This window comes from Hetaerina americana, unplaced genomic scaffold, assembly GCF_022747635.1.
Source record: "Hetaerina americana unplaced genomic scaffold, ioHetAmer1.1.p SCAF_37, whole genome shotgun sequence".
Lineage (NCBI taxonomy): Eukaryota > Metazoa > Arthropoda > Insecta > Odonata > Calopterygidae > Hetaerina > Hetaerina americana.
This window is the reverse complement of record NW_027286952.1, coordinates 886,085-907,868: the sequence shown is the minus strand read 5'-3', so window position 1 is coordinate 907,868 and position 21,784 is coordinate 886,085. Positions and strand designations below refer to the sequence as shown.

At 38.6% G+C, this 21,784-nt stretch overlaps 1 protein-coding gene across 5 annotated transcripts in view; it reads left to right on the top strand.

Moving 5' to 3' along the window:
• Window positions 1-21,784, top strand: part of LOC139691535 (inactive histone-lysine N-methyltransferase 2E-like) — a 73,803-nt gene that overhangs the window by 42,007 nt on the left and 10,012 nt on the right. For 3 of the 5 annotated variants that reach the window (XM_071589400.1, XM_071589402.1, XM_071589401.1), the window contains 5 exons: window positions 153-463; window positions 1,824-2,566; window positions 8,960-9,723; window positions 13,454-13,673; window positions 20,958-21,116. In XM_071589400.1, the coding sequence (XP_071445501.1) occupies window positions 153-463; window positions 1,824-2,566; window positions 8,960-9,723; window positions 13,454-13,673; window positions 20,958-21,116 (2,197 nt within the window). The remainder of the gene's footprint in view (window positions 1-152; window positions 464-1,823; window positions 2,567-8,959; window positions 9,724-13,453; window positions 13,674-20,957; window positions 21,117-21,784) is intronic. The other 2 variants (XM_071589403.1, XM_071589404.1) reach the window with 2 other exon arrangements.

Sequence of the window (21,784 nt, the reverse complement as noted above, 5' to 3'; positions counted from 1 at the left end):
CTTAGTAGGTGAACAGAATCAGTTGACTGCAAGCCAAATTTTAAAACTCGAGCTCTCAGATTATTCTTGTGTATCTTAATAGTGATCTCTTTTTCAAGCTGTTTGCCGCCAGTTGGCGGCTCTGCTTGATAGTTAAATGTGGCATTTTGCAGACGAGGGAAGAGCGTAAGATGGAAGCGATAATGAAGGCGTTTGAGCGTTTGGAGAAGGCAGAGGCGCGGCGACAGGAGGTGCTGGCGAGGCAGGCGCAGCGCCGGGAGCAGGATGTTGGTGATGGGGGTAGCAGCAGCCGTGCGAGGAGGGAGGAGGATGCCGTGGCAGCAGCCGTGGTGGCCGCTGCTGCCGTGGTGGCATCGAAGAGGGCGGCAGCCACGGAGGAGGAAGACGACGAGGATGAGAAGGGCGACGGGGCAGAGATGAGGCACGGCTCGTCATCCATGGCAGAGAGGCCCAGGAGAAAGGGGTGGGTCGCTCATTTTAGATTTAACGTGGTTTGTAATCAACGTAATGTTTGAATTTGTAATTACACCTCTATTACTTCACTACTAATTTGTGTAATGCATTTAATGATGGCTCACATGAAGAGTCGGGCTCTATTTTAAATGAAAGTTACTGTTAATTGATTTTGAAGATTTAAATCATATATTTGAAAACTAACATTTTTAATTAATGGCAAATGATATTTCTCAAATACCCCACGTTTGAAATTGTGTAAACTCTTTCTAGGATGATTTATGTTTTTCATTCTGCTGAAACATGTATCGCATGGCAATTGATCACGCAGATGTGGATTGGGATATTAGATAGTGTGGCTCGAGGAGGGGAGGTTATTGTTGGTCCCTTGGCAACTGCATCCAGAATGGCGTATTGATTTTTCCCATCATAAATGGCCTGTGTGCTGCTTGTGTTCTCACAATTGGGGAGAGAAGAGAAGGAGAGTGTTGCGATTGAAAAGAGGATGGCACACACACACACACCAACCCTTGCCTCAAAACCACATTGCTGGTGGTCCATACTGTGCCTTGAGTCTATTCAACAGTTGCAGCTGAAGTAGGCTTGGTTTTAATTTAAAAATTACAGAGAGAAAAGTTTATGAAACCATGAAAGACTAGTCCAGAAAAAAGCACTTATAATAAATACAAATAAAGATAAAATTAGAAAGATGTAGAAAATAAATCATCTTCTCATTGAAATGTTGGTAAAATAGCAAAATTCAATTGTCTATAGTCTCCTTACCAAAGCAGTGTAAATGATCAGTTGAAAGCTTCCAAGATTTGATGCTCTTCAGGAAATAACACCATTTTTTTCATGGTTATCCTCAGTAGGATATTACAGGTAATTGATGGTTTTAATTGACTAACTGGTTTATGTCTGAGCAAATTACAATATATGTTAAGTAAAAATGAGATCAACAGCAATTCTCCCATTTAGACAGTATGTTAGGATTGCTTTATTGAAAGAAGCATTCATGTAAAGAAAGGCTTAGATGAGAAGCACACTCCTTGGTCGAATAGCGATTACCTAAACTCAAGATGAGCATCTGAGCAAGGCGCGTGGGACAAGACAGAATAATTTCAATAGTCCCCCATTGTTTTATGGCCATTAATGGCTTCTACACATCTGAATACATTTGTATTTCCATGAGCATGTATTGTCTCTCATGGAAAAACTGATTTCAGGGAAATTGATTGAACTGTGTGGAAAATAGCTTATGTTGGGGTGAAAATCTCCTCGTAATGTATCAATCATTTTTGTGATTTTAAGATGCTGTAGACAGTTCATGTTAACTTCCACTGAGAATGGCATTTAAATTACTCTTTCAGAAGGAAAGGTAGGGGGCGGTTATCTGCACCTCTGCGTCGCAATTCACGTGTCCAGTCGGGTGATGGGGAATCGGATCTGACGTCAGCCGATGAGGGGCCCGCTTTTCCCGCTGCCCCGGCACCCTCAGAGCCGCACCCATCAGTGGGCAGCCTCTCCATTGCCACCTCAATGCCGTCCATGCTCTCCACATGCCCACCCTCTCCTTCTCCCACATCTCCCTCATCCTCGTGGGCTTGCGAAAGCACCTCGAGCCCCTCGGCCAACCCCCAGCTGCCCATTTCCAACCTCCCTTATGGCTCCCAGTGTCCCATCAACAGCATTGCCTTTGCGGGCCCTCTTACTCCCGGTTTCAAATTCCCCAAGACAAAAAAGGTCCTCATGAATGAGTGGCTGAATAAGGGACCCTCCGAGGCCGTCTCAGTGGTGCCAACAGGGCAGGCATTGGCAGCGGTGCAGTCTCCTTTGCCAGCGAGCAAAGTGGAGGTGAGCTCGTATCCTCACTCTGCAGTCGTTGGCTTGGGCCCAACGGGGCTGCTCCCCTTGTCGTCTGGGCGGGAGAGTTTGGCGTGTGCACTGGTGGCGGCAGCCATAGGGTCGCCCCTTTCGAGTGTCTCTCCTGGGGCCGCGACCACTCCCGAGGCTGGAGTCGGCTCGGCTAAGAAGAGGTGGCTGAGGCAGGCAATCAGGGATGAAACGGACTTCCCAGCAGGGAACACCTGCTGTAGCCCAAACAGCAGGGCAGGTAACATATCCAAGATTTCCACTTCATTTCAACCCCTCCACTGATTGACTCATTTCTGTTAAAATTGTTAGGTTTAATATGTTTCTGTTGTGGTGAAGTTATGGATTCGATTTTTCTCAAATTCAGATTACCCCTTCATCAGTTGGTCATTTATTGGGTATGAAATTTTTCAGGAATTCAGAATTCCATCTGTTCTTGTGCATCATTTTAAAGACTATATTACATAGGTTTTGATGTTGGGCTAATTTCATTAGCCTGGCTGCAAGCACAAGGAGATAAAATTCCACCAACTCAATGCATTTGTCATGGAATGTTACTGAAATGGAAACTTGATTACTAACTTTAAATGCAATCAAGGTGTATACCACCATCCGAAGGCATTCATTGCAATAACAGCACAAATGTTAGGTCGATTATCTATCCGCTATATGAATTCTTTGCCTGAAGGAAGGTTCAATTTATCAGTAACGCTGTGTCCAGACTCAATAGGCGTAAGGGAGCATGCTCTCAGGTGCCTGATGGTAAGGCAGCTTGAGTTTGGACACCCTACGCTATAGTACTGCCATCTATGGAGCTAAACAGATGATGTTGGAATGTAAATATTTTGATATTTGAGATAAATTGCGCAAACATTTGCGTGTAGTTGCGTAATGGTTTTTGCATCGTTCTGAGTTCATTAAACAATTCATTCGTTCAGTCTTTTATTTAAGTTTTCCAATTCTTCCTTTTAATTTAGTAACTTGGGCAATTTTTGGCTCTAGTTTCGTATTAATTTTCTCTTATGAAACTATATCTAACTCTCTAGATTATCCATGTTTTGATTTTTGCTTTGACTCTTTAGTTCAGATGGTGATTCATTTCAATAATTTAAAACTTTTTTTCCTAATATATGGTATATTACTCCAGGGTAATTTTTCGGTAATTAACCCTTGTCAGTAATTGTTTTAAGATTTTCTTTGTGTCATATGTAGTTCATTTATATTTATGCGCACTTTTCTTGCTAAATGTTTCATATTTATAAGATAAGCTTAGTATCAATGAAATATCTATCCTTCAATAGTCTTTGACTGTGCATTTTCATTTCTGTTGGTTTTACTACTTTGTGGACTTCCGTAGTGACTCCTTTTGCAAAGGTGTGGCGAATGAACTGTGATTACCCAGTTGGATTCACGCTGTCTGCATGAATCCATCTTGGCATTTTATTTTTACTAAGGGCATTACTAAATGCTTACACTTCTCCGAACACAACATTATGCTTGAAGATTATTTTCTGTGATTTAAATATACCAAAATAAAATTTAAAAAGCACACAAACAAGGAATGGTTACAAAAACGATGAAAAAGACAGTGTTCTTTGTCATGAAATTAAGCACCAAACAAAGAAATATGGTCTTATCTCTATATTCAAATATCTGTATCCAATAACTTGATAAAATAAAGTTATTACAAGAATTAAACTGCATTCATGTGGAAGGCACCAAATTTCACTTGTCTTTGGAAAGCTCTGCTTTTTCCCACCTTGCGTCCATATAGCCCTTCATTTTTACAATGAGTAAAAGTTCACTCTCTTAAAGAAATAATTGAGGAAGAAATATTATTGTGACCGACAGGTATAAAACACTCCCACCATGGCGATTATTCTTCAGCTAGTTGTTTGTTAGCTTCTAGCACTTGGATTTATGAGGTTGCAAAAAGGCGTATTTATGTTACACTTTTTGTGTCCTCAATCTGGGGGCCTTAGTTTGTTCCCTCTTGCTTTATAACGAGTGAGGAGGATGCCATCTTGAAGGATGCCATCCTTCAAGATGGCATCATCTCTAAATTTGAGTAATTCAAATGCCTGAATGTTGAGTCTGGATGCAGCTCAAGGGATTTGGTCATCTATAAAATGTGGCCAGCGGTGTGAGAACCCAAAGATATTTTTGAGGGTGAGCATGAATGGGTACTAGTTTGAAGAGTAAGGTCACTTAATTTCCAGGGATTTGTATAATGACAGCATAAAAAGCACTATCAACACTTTGAATTACTGAATGCCTTGAAAGTTACCTTGAGATATTCATGATAAATTTATGCGTCTTAAGGAATTGTCGTGTTATGGACAGTGGCAGCCAGGTAGATTGGGCCCATTGACCCAAAGATTTTTTGTGTGTTGACCCGTTATGTGACAGCAAAACGCCCTTAAACTTCTTAACTTTTTAAAGCTCCTTTTCATGTAGCTTTGGCATTTCAGGGTCTGCTAAAGTTGGTTTTATCAAAAATTTTTATTTTACTTTGGTTCCAGAAAACTCAGTAATGCAGTAACCTCTAAGTTATAAACTATTTAAAATAATCCACTGCCATAACACTTCATAAGAAATTTATTATCATTTTATTGGGAATTTACAGGATTGAAAACTTTTGTTTTTTTTAATTTGAAAGATTGTCGAGACTTTCCCTTCCATGAAATACACCTGATCCTTAGTTTTTCTAAAAGATCAACTCTGTTGTGCATAGAAGTATGTTTCTTTACGCATTGAGGGCAGATCACGAATTAACTCGTGTTTTACAGACAATCTGTTCTAAATGGATCACAGGGTAACCTCTGTTTTTTTACAAGCTGTCCTTAGATGCCACCTAATTTGATATATTGTATCTGATTTGTCAATTTAGGTATTTATATAAATAGTCAGTGTATTAAACTTAGTTGCCTTTGATTTTTTTGCTTATTTACTAGTTATGATTGTATTTGGTAATTTGGTAGTCACTACCTTCACCTTCAAGGTCCTTGTGCTTTCAGAAATGGCCTCTTCAGAAAACGGAAGGAAATGAACCAAGCTGAAATACTTAGGGAAGTTGACAATAATTTATAAGATGTCATTAGGGAGAATGAACAGGCGGATGACACTCTAAAATGGATGTTTTGATGATTGTGAGGACAATCCTTGTGACGGAGACAATATAAAACCATGTGAATAAGCGTAAGGTTGCAGTGTTCCCAAGTGATTGCAACTCTTAAGGAGTGGTGAATGTGATTCTGTTGTAGTGAATGATTTTTTTTGTCGTAGTGATGGTAATTATTGGTCTGAAATTGATATTCCACCATGCTTTGCAATGCGTGAAGGTTATCCCGGGGTCATTTCATTTTCATCTCTGTGATTCTGTCACCTCTGTGACTCGCCTGATGTTTGGTAATGTCTTGTTTGAAATGTTTAGCAAGGAGTTTTGCACTTCTCATGATTACACCTTTGTGAAACATAAATCATTGGCTAAAGCACTCAAGTAATCTCCCGGTACACAAAATTACAGAAAGAAATTCTTTAGCCTAATTCTTCTAATGGGAAAACAAGAAAAATAGCTGGAAAGATTTTTTGTTGAAAGATCCTCTTCAATTGTTATCCCTAATTTCGCAGACTATTACCTGCAATAGATTTGATCAAATAAGGAATTCTCTGGCACTTCCATGATGACACAACAATGACGAATAGATAGGTCTGACAGGCATCAAAATTTAACCTATGCCAGACTATCTCCTCTACATTCAATTCAGGACATGTACTGACCAAAGAAACTGTTTTCCTCGGATGGGGGTATGAGTCTGTGAAGGAGGACCCTTGAAGTTTTGATGTACGTTCCTGTGAAGAGTATGGTCTACTTGACTGAGGTCGGTGTGCGTGAATGACTAAATCTGATTTGTGGAGATTTGCACTGGTGAAGGGAAGAAATTGAAAGAAACTTGTCTTTCAGCTCTTGACCTTATCTTGGTGTGGGGCCCCATATCTACCAGGACAATTGTTAAAACAATACCTGTATTGCCGACTTAAAACAGGAAAACACACGGAGTCTATGGAACTATTAAGGGCGAACAAGGACAAAATTAAGGAGAAGTATGATTCAAAGGAAGTTGAGCAATCTACAAACTGCTTTAGGAAGGCAGGATTTTAATTGAGTGTGATGAAGAAATTCCGGTTGAAGTTACTTTTGATGATGATACTTAAGGCAATAACTTCATTAATTAAGCATGTGAAAGTGAAAATTCCCCTTTTCCCACATTATAATCTTTTTCTGGGGTCCCTAGAAAAGTGCAAACACATGGTTTTATTGTATCTCCTTCATTTTGTTCTCGGGTAGAGCACAAATCATTGATGCTGACCGATAGTGTGTGGGGGCATGCTAGATCAGCCATGCCCACACGTCGTTCTAGCTTCTCAATGGCTTTATATTTCCTTTCCACGGTTATTTTTCTTCTGTTACAACTGTCTCTTGGTGTCTTTTTATATGTGGACATTTTAAAATCATGCGCAATGAAATCACAATGTCTGAGCACAAGATTGAGAAAATGTATGATCACCAGTGACACTGCTTGCAGAGCGAGTGCTAAACACCAGATGAAGTGGCAGGCGAGCAATCATTCATTCCTGCAATTCCTCGTGTTACTCTTTCTGAGGAAAGTTGAGTAAATTGGAAAAAATGTTTTTGCTCATAATGAGAATAATTTGCTATGCGAGGTGCTCACTGAGCGAGCTTCCATTGTACCCTGCAAGTATTAAAAGATTATGGTTTACAATCAGGATTATGTGTGACCTTTCAGAATTGTGATAATCATTTTGAAATGTAAATGATGGTTCATTGAAGTTATTGGAAGCAGAAATATGTGTTTGGCTGTGGGTATGGCAGCACTTCTGTAAGCAGCATTGAGTATATTTAGCGAATGCTGTGTAAATGTTTTTGATGGAGAAGGTGGAGGCTTTTGAGGAGCAGTTGTACATTGCATTGAGAAGAGTGTACCATCTCTTTAAACTTGCCGAGTAAGTACCTCAAAACTATACCACAAATCGTAACACACCCAACTCTCAATTGACTCCATTTGCTTATGGATGCATGATGAAGCACGGAAAAACAACTGAAATATGCAAAATATATGGTAGTGGTATAGACTGACAAATGAAAACTTTCCTTGTTACTCCGTAACGTTAATTCAAGTTTTTCAGCGATACAAAGTACATTTTTCAATCTTTCAGGCATTTTTATAAGGTTGGAATTATAGATTTACAAACACAGAACTATCATATTAAATGAAGAACCCAATGTGTTTTTCCACTGTCCCCTATTTTGGTTCTGCAAGTTTCAACGCTTAGGCGTCGTCATCGGGTACCAATTAGTCAAGTTGCGATCCATTAATATACCATTCATGAGGGAGAGGAGGGGTGAAGGAGAGAGGGAGGGAAGGAGAGGGGTTGCTGTGATCGGTGTTGATGGGAAGAGGGAGAGGGTTGTTAAGCATCAGGAAAGGGGATTGGTGGGTTCACAGTGGGGGGAAGGGGTAGTTTGGTCTTTCCATCAAGGAAGGGGATGCTTCCAGGATATGGGAGAGGTATTCAAACATCTCCCCATTTGACCTATATATATAGCACTACAGTCCTTACAAGTTACCTTATAAATGCCACTTTTATTTTGTTTTTTCACTTTGTTATATTGTTTCCCACTTCTGTTATAGTATTCATCAATGATTTTAGGTTGTTCACATTGTAAAAAGCTGTTCAAAATTGTTCCTTAGGGAAGAGGTTGGCTATCTTTTGCGAAATCAGTCCATAATAAGGGAGTCTATACCATTCGTAATCTTATACGTCCATATTCACTGGTTTAAACCAAAAATTGTATATTCTAGCCGAAAGTTTTCTGAGTAGTATTTTTTATATTAAATCTTCTTTGTGCCCATTCATCACCGCAATATCTTTTATCACCACATGTGAAATTAATTACTTTGCATTATTAATTACTTTGCATTGGGAATTTAAGGTGCTCACCCTCTTTCCCATCAACGTCGATCACTATTCCTCCTCTTACCCCCACCCTTCACCCTTTCTCACCCACCCTTTCCTCCACGTGAGTGGCATATAAAAGGACTGCAACTTGACTTATTTGTACCCGATGATGATGCCTAAGCGTTGGAACTAGTAGTACTAAAATAAAGAACAGTGGAAAAATACATTGTTCTTAATTTGATGAACATGAGCTTGCACAAAGTTAAGTTGAGCCAGAAACCATCGAATTATCACATAGCAAATGGTAGAACATATTCGCCTCGGGCAGAAAACTCTCAAAGGTTACTTATCGGTTTTTTCTTTAATTTGGCACATGGCATAAAAGTTGACTTCACATTGATACCTCCTTTTCATGAGCAACCCCTGCCATCAGTAACTGTTGCCAGATAACCAATATTAGGTGAAATAAACTTTTTGGGTATGTATCACCCCCATCTTTCCCTGGTGACTTTTCTGTAATGTCTCTTTTTCTACTTCCAGTCAAAAATCCCACCGCATAAGGGCGATTACTTTGTAAATAATATGTTATAAGTGTTAAATTATGATATAATTCAGTTATTTGGCAGGAAGTAAGAGGTATTTGCAATTTTAGGGTCTCCACCGTGCTCAGCGGTTGATTATGTGACTCCTCTGAAGAAGCGTCGATTGGCTCGAGAGTCCATGTCTTCGGAGCAATCGTTCACGCCTCCCACAACTCCCCTGGGTGGCTGCGAGCACGACCCCGGCAACAACTCCAGCTCCCCCCCTCCCTGCAGCAAAGTGATCTCACTGGCTGGGAAGGCGGCACACGATTCGGCCATGCTGGAGGAGTATGAGGAGGAGGAAGAGGAGGAGGACGAAGGGGGTGGGGCGGAGGAGGAGGAGGAGGAAGGGGGGGAGGAGGAGGAGGAGGATGCAGGGGGGGGCGGTGAGGAGGAAGATGCAGGTGCGGTGGCAGCAGGGGGTGGTGGGGGTGCCGCGGAATGTGACCACGGCACGCCACTGTGTGCAGGGGTGGGGCCAGAGGAGGCAAGTGGGCACGCAAAGGTCAAGGTGAGGCCAGCAGCCATGCAAGTGACCGTTTTGTGTGGTTCCTCGGAAGTGCCCTCGAATGCCGAGGAGGTTGGGAGTGATGGGAAGGACCTGATGGACCGAGTGAAACAGGAGGGGGAGGAGAGTGGTGGCAAGGTAGGAGGCGGGGGGAGGAGGAGGAGAAGGGGTGGCGGAGGTGAGAGGAGTGGCACCCTCGGTGGTGGGTGTTGCCCGGAGGAGAGTGACAGCATTTTGGGAAGTTTCAGGAAAAATGGTATTTCTCACAAGGAGCTGGGATTTCCTGAAGTGAAGGAATCAACCAGTCAACCAGCTGCAAAAAGAAAGGTTGGTGTAACTCTGTGACTTAATTTTTCTTTGAATGTATGCATAAATTCTCAATTCATAATGAAAATTTAACATAAGTCTTGCCTGCTTGAAGCTAGTCATAGACATACTCCATGACGCCATGCTTTGTAACTATTATTCAAGTTGCAGTCATTCATTGCATCAGAAAACTTCATGGTGTATGGATGTACCTAGAGCATGCTGATTGTACACAATGTCACATCCTTCATGATATTAAATTTAAGATTTTAGAACTGGTCCTGGAGATGTGGATCACATCAAAATTATTGTAATAATCACTGTATTTTTATATGCAGTTTATCAAAATTAATAACCAAGGTAATCAATGGTATGAATTCTCCCCGTAATTGTAAATAATGGATAATGTGGTGGAAACCCAATTGTAAGTTCTCCATTGAAATATTTATCCACGTATAAGGTTGTTTTACATGTCTGCCATCTCGCTCCCTTGTTTGATTTATTATTCACATCCGTAGACGGGGGGAGAAGGGACTGGGGAACCTGAGGTGCTGGTCTTGTGGATTTGAAGATGTTCCACGAGTTTCAAAGAATGGAATGGATATAGATATAAGGAAAATAAATAGGAAAACCCTTGAAAGACAATTGCAGGAATGAAATACAGTGTAAAATACAGTTCCTCGATAACTCAAGTGGTTTAGGGCATCGGCCCAGTAATCAAAGATCTGCAATTCTAGTTTACTTTCTTACTGATTTACTCGATTCCACCCCTCCCACCATTCCTGTGTTCATCCTTTGTGTCCCCATCCCTTTTCCTTAAATCTGTATCCATATGAAAGAATGTATTTGCCATGTGGCAGGTTTTCATGTTTGAATGGCCAATGTGGCTCATTTCCTTCTTCTGGTTATGTGTCCCTCAGAATGCACTGTTCCTATTTTTTATGGCATTGTATGTTTGCTTTCCATACTATCCTTTCCTCTTGTGTCCTTGTCCATATCTCCTTTGTTGAGTGAAATAGCTCCCCAATGCCATCTCCTGGCTAAAGAATCGGGTTAGATATTTGTATAAACTCCCATCTGTATTGCTTCAATTACCTTGTTTTCGCAGCATACAAAACAGTAATTCAATCAATCTTATCATTGAACATTTCTCAACATGCCTGTCATCAATTCTCTCTTCCTTGTGAAAGCTTCTTAGCTAAATGCAACCCTTTTTTCTTTGTCCCTACTGTATAGCCCATTTTGGTCCAAAACACATCCAAGATAGGTAAGCCATTCCACCTGGTCTAGTTTATGTACTCCCATTTTTGTATTTTACTCTGCTTTTCTTTTTCTCAAAAACTGCGTAATCATTATTTCATTTGCATTGATTGATGCTTTACCTATGGTGCTGCCTCTCTAATGTGCTGGGCTATACTTACAACCCTTTTGGCTGACTGGCTCACTAAATAAGTTATCCACCAATTTTTATTCCTGTCTCCAGTTATTCTCATACCCCTCTCCCCTCTTAATCCATAAGTACGTTGAATGGCATAGATGATAGCAGACAGAATCCCTGCTATACTCCTCATCCTAACACTGCCCATCCCCCTCTTGCACCTGAGCAGTCTGAGACATTTGCATTGGTTGAGAATTAGCCTCCTGTCACTCCAATCTATTCCTGTTTTCTGCGATACAATCGTTAGTTTTGCCCCATTCACTCTATCAAATGCCATGTCAAAATCTATGAACCAGGCAAATACATCCTCATTGTATCCTGTGTTCCTCTCTATTAGTGCCCTCACTACTGCTATGCCATCACGGAGTGATCATCCCCTCAGTAACCATTTGCCCTGCTTCTCTTATTGATTTGAACCTCTTTTTGCTGAAATCCACTTTAACTGTGTACAAAATAAAACTTATTGTTCTGTTGCCCTCACAATTGCTGCCGTTGGAATGGGAACTAAAAGTGAGGTGATGAAATTTCTCAGGCAAATCCCCCTCATTTAATCAACTAAATAGTATAACAACTAGTACTCCCAGATTTTCTTGAATTCAAGTCGTCCACGGATATTTGGTCCATATTTACCATGTTGGCCTTATTTGATTTCAATTCCCTTAATGCCCTTTCCATCTCAACATCGAGATGCCTGGACCTAAGCTACTTCATCAATATCATATTCTTTTTGTATGTCTTAACTTGCTGGCGTAAATTTCTTTGAGTATAATTCTTCTATAAATTCCTTATAAAAGATAGACCACGGTCATGCTTTCCTCGTTGGATAGTGTTAAAAGTGATACCTAACTTTCAATCCTCTTTTGTATCCAATTTCCCTAGAAACTTATGCTTTCCTAATGCTCAAGAGTTTAGTTTTCTTTTAATGCAACTCTGCTTTGATGCCTACTTCTATTCTTTGATCCTACTTCTTCGAATTCTACTTTTTTTGCCAGAACATTCCATATTCATCAAATATATAGGTGTATTGAGATGCACAAACACATATGAACAAGCCATGTAGGCATCTTTTTGAAAAACAGATATTGTGATTGCAAAATGTGTAGTGTTTACATGAGCATATGAAGTATACTTCATAAGATTTTATTCATAATTGCCACAGTGCAGCTGGAATATGGATTGAAATGTAACATTTAGTTTTAACCATATTGGTAGAAACTTTCAAGTTAAATACTTTTCAGCAGCACTGCTGCCTCTCTTCGCCCTAATTAGTCACCCCCAGTGTATTACACAGGACGGCATTAGACAGGTTCAAAAGAAGGTTTATTGTGTAACGAGTCTTTCTCCAGGAAAGGGATCACTATGGTGGTTACTTTGAAATAATATGATTATAAAGTCACCTTTTTGATTATTTAACTTTCCAAAAAAGGAATTCTTCTGACAAAGCTAAAAGAATGCCAAGGCCTTGGATTATATAATGTTCTATTCTAAATTAAGAGAGAAGATTTCTGTTGTCATCCACTGAAAAAATTTCACAAGCCTGCAATCCTTTTGTAACTACTTAGAAGTTATTTGGAATCTCTAAATTATTAATTTTGAAACATCTGTAAAGGACCTTGAAACAATTATTGGCTAAACTGCCATGTAAATAATTTCAATGAAAATATTCAATAAATGTCACTGGTTGCATCTAATATGAATGTAAGCTTTGATATGCTCTTCGTTTCAACTAAAGTTCTTGTCTCATATTACTTACTCCATTGGTGTAATAATACCAAGGCTGACTAAACAGGGCTCCTGATGTGACTGCCTCATGCTGGAAGAATTCGATTGAAGAACATAATTATACTAAGAGTAGGCAGACATCCTGATAACGCTCGGCCATGTGCTCGCTTTAACCCCTTCCTGCCATGTATCGGTGTAGATATATCAAATTTACCTCTGCTCAATGGCAGTCATTGTGTGTATCCAATGGAGTTTCGTGCTCAATTAGTTAGCCTTATGTAAAAGTACTGCTGTAAAATCTACTTGTCAAAGCGCCACTTACAAATTATTTTATTAGGTCCAGTGCTTTAGTTTTTGTGTCTTGTTGCAGTCAATCCAATATTAATGTATACCTCAAGATACTGGTGTAATCTATGAGTTTTGGTGAATTGTGACAACACCATTTATTTGTTTATTATTTGATTTTCCTCTTTTATTTACATTAATTTATAATTTAACAAAATATTGAAGAAGGAATAAAAAATTATGAATAAATGAATATGCATAGTTCATATTATTGTGGCCTAATATTCTCTTTCCCATCTTCTTCAGCTCTCTATTTCAGAGTATAGGAAGCGCAAGTTGCGTGCCAGTGGGGATGAAAAGCCCGATGCCAGCAAATGTGATAAAGAAAGTGCGTGTGGGTCACCACCCCCCTTGCCACGGGGTGGTGTGTTGGACATGGTGGGGGAGGGTGATCAATTCCTCAGCATCAAGGAAGAAATCAAACCAGCAATGCCAGCTCTTGAGGTGTTCGAGTATGAAAAGAAAGGTGAGTAATGTGATAATTATTAGTTAGTCTTTGATAATTTTTCCCTTTAGCGGTCCAAAAGTAATGCAATTGGATTTCCCACGCTGCTCCTGGGATTGGAGTGGGATCTAACCACTTAAGACTAGGTGGGGAGACACGAAGCTTGGCTGAGAAACCAGTCTCAGTGCTGTCCAAGCTGTGAAAGTGGCTGTGTGTGTGTGTGTGTGTGTGTGTATATATATATATATATATATATATATATATATATATATATATATATATATATATATATATATATATATATATATATATACATGTATATATATATATATATACATGTATATATATATATATATATATATATACACATGTATATATATATATATATATATATATATATATATATACACATGTATATATATATATATACATATATATATATATATATATACATATATATATATATATACATATATATATATATATATATATATATATATATATATATATATACATATATATATACATATATATATACATATATATATACATATATATATACATATATATATACATATATATATACATATATATATACATATATATATACATATATATATACATATATATATATATATATACATATATATATATATATACATATATATATACATATATATATATATATTTAATCTATATCAGTGTTTATACACACACACATATTATTCATTCACATGGAAATAGATATGAGGATTAGGGATTCGAACACACGATCCTCATAGCACCAAATTAATGAACAATTTAGTTACACTATTTATAAATGAAGAACGACTGTACCGATTTGAATCATATTTGATGCGTTATAATAATGCAAGGGGAAAAAATTCAATAAAACTAAAACAAAGTATTACAATGGCTTGTGAGAAAGACATTTTCTTTACTCAATGTATACATATATATTTTCGGGTTTATTCTCTTGAGTCAAGCACCTTCTAATATACAACATTTTTTGTTTTGCTCTCAGATGCAAGAACAAATAAAGCAAGTGGTTTACCAACACGTGAACATGCCACATATAATTGACCTTAAGAGAAAAACTTGGATTTTATAGATTCAGACCACAAACACTCAAAGATTGGTCTTGTGATTTGTTAATCGCCATTGCGAATGCGACGCGAATTGGAAATTGAATTCATTTAAATGCGAGAGGCATGTCAGTTGAGATCATGGGAATCCTCAGAGTGAGAACTTCATCTTTGAATTTTCCTTGTAGTCACTTGAATCACATTGATCATCAGTTTTTTAAAATCATAAACGTGTTCCATGGCATAGTTTTGTTTGGTTTAGGTTTGGAAGCATCATGACCTCCGAGTCAACCTTCAGCTGTAAATTGTGTAGTGGTAAGCCAGGTACATCCAAGGAGTTGAAAAATTCTGATGGATAGTTGGTTACTTCATCTTAATTTGTTACAAAGTGAATAGATTTGATTGAATGCAGAGTGCCACAGATTTGATTCTGAATTATGAAGTTTAAGTCATCCACATCATTGTTTTTAACTGCCAAAGCTGCTTGCTCACTCTACCATTTATGATTTTTGTGCTATCAATGATGTTCGGAAACACTTCGTTGATGAGCTCATCTTTCGATGAAACAAAATTTCGAAAATGTGAGGAAATGAAATCAATCCGCTCGATTCGTCAATAGGAACACGGCCGTTACCGATGGTCAACAATATTATGGAGAAATCTTCAGCAGATGGATCATTCAGCCATGCAACTCTCATATTTGTGGTCAGTTGAAGTTGCTTCACATAGCATCACAGATTTGATGATATGAGGCAAGCATTTATTTCATTGACAGCAGTCGATCTTGGAATGAATGGCAGTGTTTGGCCAAAATCGTCCGACAGTAAAATCGTTGCGCCACCTAAGCACCTCGAGACATTGCGCAGATCTTTTAATGTCCGGTCAAGTGCTTCCAATGCACGTTTTTTGCGCCATCGTGCATTCGTCCCATATGATGATTTTAGAGTCTACTAAAATTTTGGCCTGCTTCGATTGTGGACTGCTTCGAAATGTTGAGTGTCACTTGTTCAGAATTTTGTAGGTTAAACGGCAAATTTATTGCTGAATGAGCCGTACGGCATCCTTCCAATAATGTGGCCGCTATGCCAGAAGAAGCAACTGCCACCAAAATGCCCGATCTCGCACGAACAGTGTTCAAAAGCAATGATATGAGGAATGTCTTCCCAGTTCCACCAGGGGCATCCAGGAAAAATAAGCCACCATTTCCATCTTAAATCCTACATTGCCTTCATTAATGTATCATGCACTACCTTCTGTTGGGGGCTCAGGAGGGGTACATTCTTTTCTATTGATTGGTCTAATTAATGCCGATCATATTCATCCCCAATTCCTGATCAACCCTCTTAGTGCGGCGGGGATTCCAGGGGTACTAGTGAGAAGTGCGAAGGGTAATTTAAGAAAATGTATCACCTTAGGAAAAAAAACATTATGAAGTTATTTGTTTAGATATCCATGTGCAGTTTTTTTTATTTTAAAATAAAATATTGTAGTTTATAATGGTGTTATACATTTACATCATCTGAAAAATAAATGTATTTATTACAGTATTATAAATTTGAAGAATATTCTTTTAGCAATAATATTTCGATTTTTAGACACAATACTAATATTTTTGAAACATTTTTCAATAAAACTACCATATTTAAATATAAGAAAGAATCAAAAAGACATGTAGAAAAAATTATAAATAAATAAATAAAAACCAGTGAATTGCAAATTTTTTTGTCAGTCTCTGCATAGTTCGATTTTGTTGAAAAGGCTGATCTCAATGACTCAAATTGGGACTGTTCCCCTTTCCTTGAGACTGCGGCAATGTGCTTACAATCTAAAGGCAGGAAAAAAACCAAGTTCTAACTCACGGAGAACTGCTGACAATTTAATCCATTACACAGGGCGCAATTGAGTAGATAAGATGGACAGCAAGAGAAACCAAAATGATTACAAAGCAGTGCTCTCATTTCCTTCGTATCAACCAAGTCTGAATAAGCAGTTATATATCAGCACCACACCATAACACATTCAAGAGATTACAGGTGAAAACAGATTAGTAGCCTTTCAGTGGCTTTTCATTGTGGAAAGACCACTCAGAAAAAAAAACGAGCCGACAATTAGGCTGAGCTTCCCAACATGTACAAAACTGAACGTAAAATTACAGTAAGAATTAAACTTTTTGAAAAGCATTTAAAATTGCTATTAAAAAATTAAAAAATGTTTTATATTCTTGTATGGATTTCACCCTATCGATAGCACAAAAACCATAAATTATTAAAGGAAAAACCATAAGTTACAGCGATTTAAACAATAGCCTATGCAAGAGCCGATATATCGGCCCGCCGCACTAAGAGGGTTAAATGCGTCGGTCATTCCAAGATCTGGTGCAAAATTCGTTACTTCAATAATAAAATGCCGCACATGAGGTAACACACATCTTCAATCAACAGCAAAGCCTGGTTATGCATCTCCTCATTAACCTCAGTATCGAGATATCTTGAACTTACATGAATTCCATGTAAAATGTCTTCTGGCGTGTCATCCTTGTATTTGTTCCACAGGTCACGTGGATTGGATGGGAAGCATGTCGAATGGATGATAGCAAATAATGTGTGTATCTGACTTATAGATGCAGAAATAGTTGCTTTAGGAATTGTCGTGTCCCAATGATTATTGTTTTCAAGCAAATTGAGTTCTTGACATGCAGCACGAAATGTTGGGCACATTTACCATAAATAGATGGTAGGGATTCGAACAATGTTGGCCCTCGATCATTCACCAGTAACAACCGCAAATAGAAGCCTTTATCATTCCTCGGATGAAGTGTATAAATACTGATGGCCTAGAGTATCAGTAGAACATGCATCAAGATGACCAGGAACCACGCCACCTTTCTTTGGACGTTGAAATTTCTTTGGTGAAGCTATACGATACTTGACGATATTTTAATGGTTATTTTGCTATCCTCGGCTGATCGAAACTTAAAAACCAAATATCATTAAAATTGGGACAGCAGTTATCGTGTCATAAATTTTGTTGCTAACACGATTAATGACTTTGTTTTGTATATTTAGATGTATATTTGTGAGTGTGTGTGTGTATATATACACATACATGCACAAATTTGAGAAAACACAGATATAGAATTTTGAAATATATAAAAACAAAGAAAGGACACTCGCATTTGTAGTTTTGATGTTTTGACGGCAAGATGGTCTTCATCGGAATGATATTCTCAGGGAAGGGCGGAGTGGACATGTGTGGGGGAAGGGAAGGGTGATGGGAGGAGAGGTAGGGGACCAATAGGAAATCGACAAGGGGGGAGTTGGGAGGGGATATGTAGTCAGCTATTGGATGCATTCAGTGGGCTTAGTTCAGTCCAGGAGGTTTAAATGACTGGAGAACCCAGATATGCTTCATCTTGCGGGTTCTCACCTCTATGCTGCTTGCAGATAAAGTAAGGGTTTCAATCACGGAAATGGAGAAGCAGTCATCGAAAGATTGGTTGTGGGAGGCAATGTGAGTAGAGATGGGATAAGTTAGGAAGATATGAGATTTGGTGGAATAGCGGTGGTTCTTCAAGTGGAAGGAAAGGGTGGTGGTGCATTCACCCACATATAAGGCTGGACAGAAGTTACAGGGGAGGAGATATATAATATTTTTTGAGGTGTAGGTGGTGTCAGGTTGGGAATAGGTAGTAAGGGAGGTGGAGGGTCTTATTAGATGGCAATATATGCAATGGATAGGGGTACTCACAGGTAGCGCTGTAGACTTGAAGATGTCTCATGAGGTCAATGGGCGTTTAAACGAAACGGAGGGACAATGTGGCAATAAAAGTGATGTGGACTGACTGTTATTAATAATTGGGAAGAGTTTGCAGATGATATGTTTAATTTTGTGGGTTCCTGGGAGAAAAGTGGTGATTTGGTGTTCGGGGAGAGCAGTGTATTGGGTTGACGGTTTGAGAATTTTACTGTTAAGTAGTTTTTCAGGGTACTCACATTTTCTGAGGTAGTCATGAAGTTGGTCCATGTATTTCTGTTGGGAGGGGGTGTTGTTGCAGAGACAGAAGCCACGGACTGAGAGTGAGAAGGGGATAGAGCGTTTGTTATGTGATGGGCGACAACTATTGAAATGGAGGTATTGTTGGTTGTGGGTCAGTTTAATGTAGACTGAGGTGTTAAATTTATTGTTCTGGAGGTGAATATATAGGAAAGTGATATTCGAATCAGATGTAGAAGAAGTGAAAGATACCGAGGAGGAGGAGTTAAGAGAGGAAATGAAGGAGGATTAAGTTTTGCTCAGTGGGACCAAAGGAGGATTAATCCACATCCATATTGGTGCACTTTAATGCTTTAGTAACCTTTAACCTTATAATAACTTTAACCCTTTTTATGCTGAAATTTTACTAAGTATGGGGCAATAATCAAGTGATTTACTATACATTTTAATTTATGCTCATTGCTACTGATGTAATGTGTGTACATGAATGAAGTCCAAGAGTGGTTTACCGTACTTGAAAATCCTTTCTTGGAAATCCCATTAATATATTGAATTATATAAAAATGTTCAGTGAAATTGTTTGGTGAAATATAGCATTAAAGAATGAAAATGTGACTTATTGTGATATTATATTGTTGAAAATAATAAATAACTAGCCTTAGCAGATAGATATATGAAAGCCATCACCACCAGCAGTGCACATTTGGAATGAACTGTAAGTTATTAGAAGGAATGAAACTTGCTGAAAGGTGTGCATTAGTATGAAATATAAAAGAGTATTAATATGAAAGCAAAATGTAAATGTATCAAGGAAGCCAGTGCTCTTTTGGCTAAATGTATTTTTCATTTTCAGTCGGTGTTTATTATCCTTTTCTCCAACATGTCTTGGCACATTTTCAGTCAAAATTTGACATTTTGCCACACTTTTTTTTTGCATCAGTACTTGAGAACCTCTCTTCTTTCTTGCAACAACATTCTTGTACTTGTATTGTTTTGATCAAGTGACCACAAAATTTTCTAAACAAACGGCAGTCACCATAAATATGTTAAGGAACTGAAAGTAAAATTCTTATGCATATATTTCAAATGTTTTCCACCCCTCATTTTGTGTAAATAAATATTGCTATCATGATGTTGTGATTGCTGCTAGTAATTCTATCACTGTATTTCTTAATAGAATGATTGTGACGATGTTTCAGCTTTGAAATTGCAATGGAATCAACAAGTTAATGTCGTTAGCTGTCTTATTCATTTGCTAATTTGATGTAAATGTGTGAAACATTTTGCCAAATTGTGGCAAATTGAAAAAATTAAACTTATATTGGTGAGTGATTTTGCAAAATAAGGTTTTGTCATTTTATCTGATGGACACATTATGCTTGATGCTCTGCATTACTTAGTCTTAAATGATGAAAACCACTTAATGAAACTGCAGCTAATATGGGTAACATTCCTTTTTACAAATTGCAACATTGTGTCCTTGTGCACATTTTTTTGTTTGAATTTCTTTTAATCTTTCATTGTTTAACCCTTTCGCTGCAGCTCTCTCGGGAAACCTACTCCTCACTTGTGGGGGGAAAGGGAAGTTATCATTGCTCCGTTGCTTAAACGATTCCCGAAATAATAAAATAAGCTAAGAAATAGAAATAATCAAGATTCACTGTTTATATAATGAAAAATTTGTGTTAACTTATTTTGATGAGCAAAATTTCAAGGTTAGATGATGCATCACGGAGAGAGTTTGGTTTTATTGCTTCACGGCTGCAAAAGGGTTAATAAAGTGCATACAAATGGTTCAGTTATCATGCACCTCAAATGAGCATTACCTCCATTCCCCTAAATGAGCCTTAATTGCTGTCAAATGTAAAAGAAAACCTTTCCACAGGTGCAAAATGTTGGTCTTTTGAGTTGAGACCAATGCTAATATTTAGTTGAGATGCAGATGCTTGAGGCAAAATCATCCCGATTCCCACCAACGGCTAAATAAGTATCATTCTTCTTGAAATACTTGTCATATCTCCGCTGCTACCCCATTACATGTCATAGAAGACAACTAATGGTGTAGGTTACGGGAGATTTTGATTAGATTTAGTTGTTTAGGTTGATTTTATTTTAATTATTTTTTGCAATTGATTCATGGGATGCATCATAAGGTAGAGTAGCAATAGAGTACCAAATGGCAATGATTGACCCTTATGGTTTTTTTCATATTCTGTTTTCTTTGTAGGGAGTGATGAGAAATCATCAGAACTGTGTTACACGAGGTGGAATTCAGCACCCACATTGGTTGAAAGGCAGCGTGAAAATCTAACGGAGCGGCTGAAGCGAGAGTTTGGGTTGTGTGTGGGGGATGAAGAGGAGCAAGAGAAACTAAGGAAACATCTTGGTATGCCCCCATGTGACTTTGGTCATTTTGAAATTCCCACCTAGGCAAGGTGGCCTTGCAAATAGTGGCGTAGCGGACATTCTTAGGGAGGGAGGGAGACACATGAGTTCCTCAGATGAGGACCTAAATGTACATCCTGGACTCATTTCTGATGATCCCTTGTCAAGTTTGGAAAGGGTGCCTATTCTCCCATTACTAGTAGAAAGTCTTCCCTCTTCCATATACTGTGGGACTGAGGCATAACAGAGAGCCATAGGGTATCTACAGGGTCGCACCCAAAAGTGGTAGGACTGATTTTTTTACAAGAATTTTACTGACAATATACTTACATCGACTTAATAATCTTCAAAGTATGCTCCTTGAGCTGCTACACACTTAGTATAACGTTGCTCCCATTCCCCGTACGCCCGCTGGGAATTTTCTTTGGGGATGCCGTTGATGACCCTCGTCGAAGCCTCTTGAACGGCCTTTATCGAGTCAAAACGTCGTCCCTTGAGCTGTCTTTTCATCAGGGGGAAGAAGAAGTCCGGTGGTGCCAGATCGGGGGAATAGGGCGGGTGCGGCAACGTGGCAACGCCGTATTTGGCCAGGAGCTGTCTGACGACGAGCGCGCCATGGCACGATTTTCGGCACCATCTTGGCGCACACCTTGCGCATGGCCAAATCCT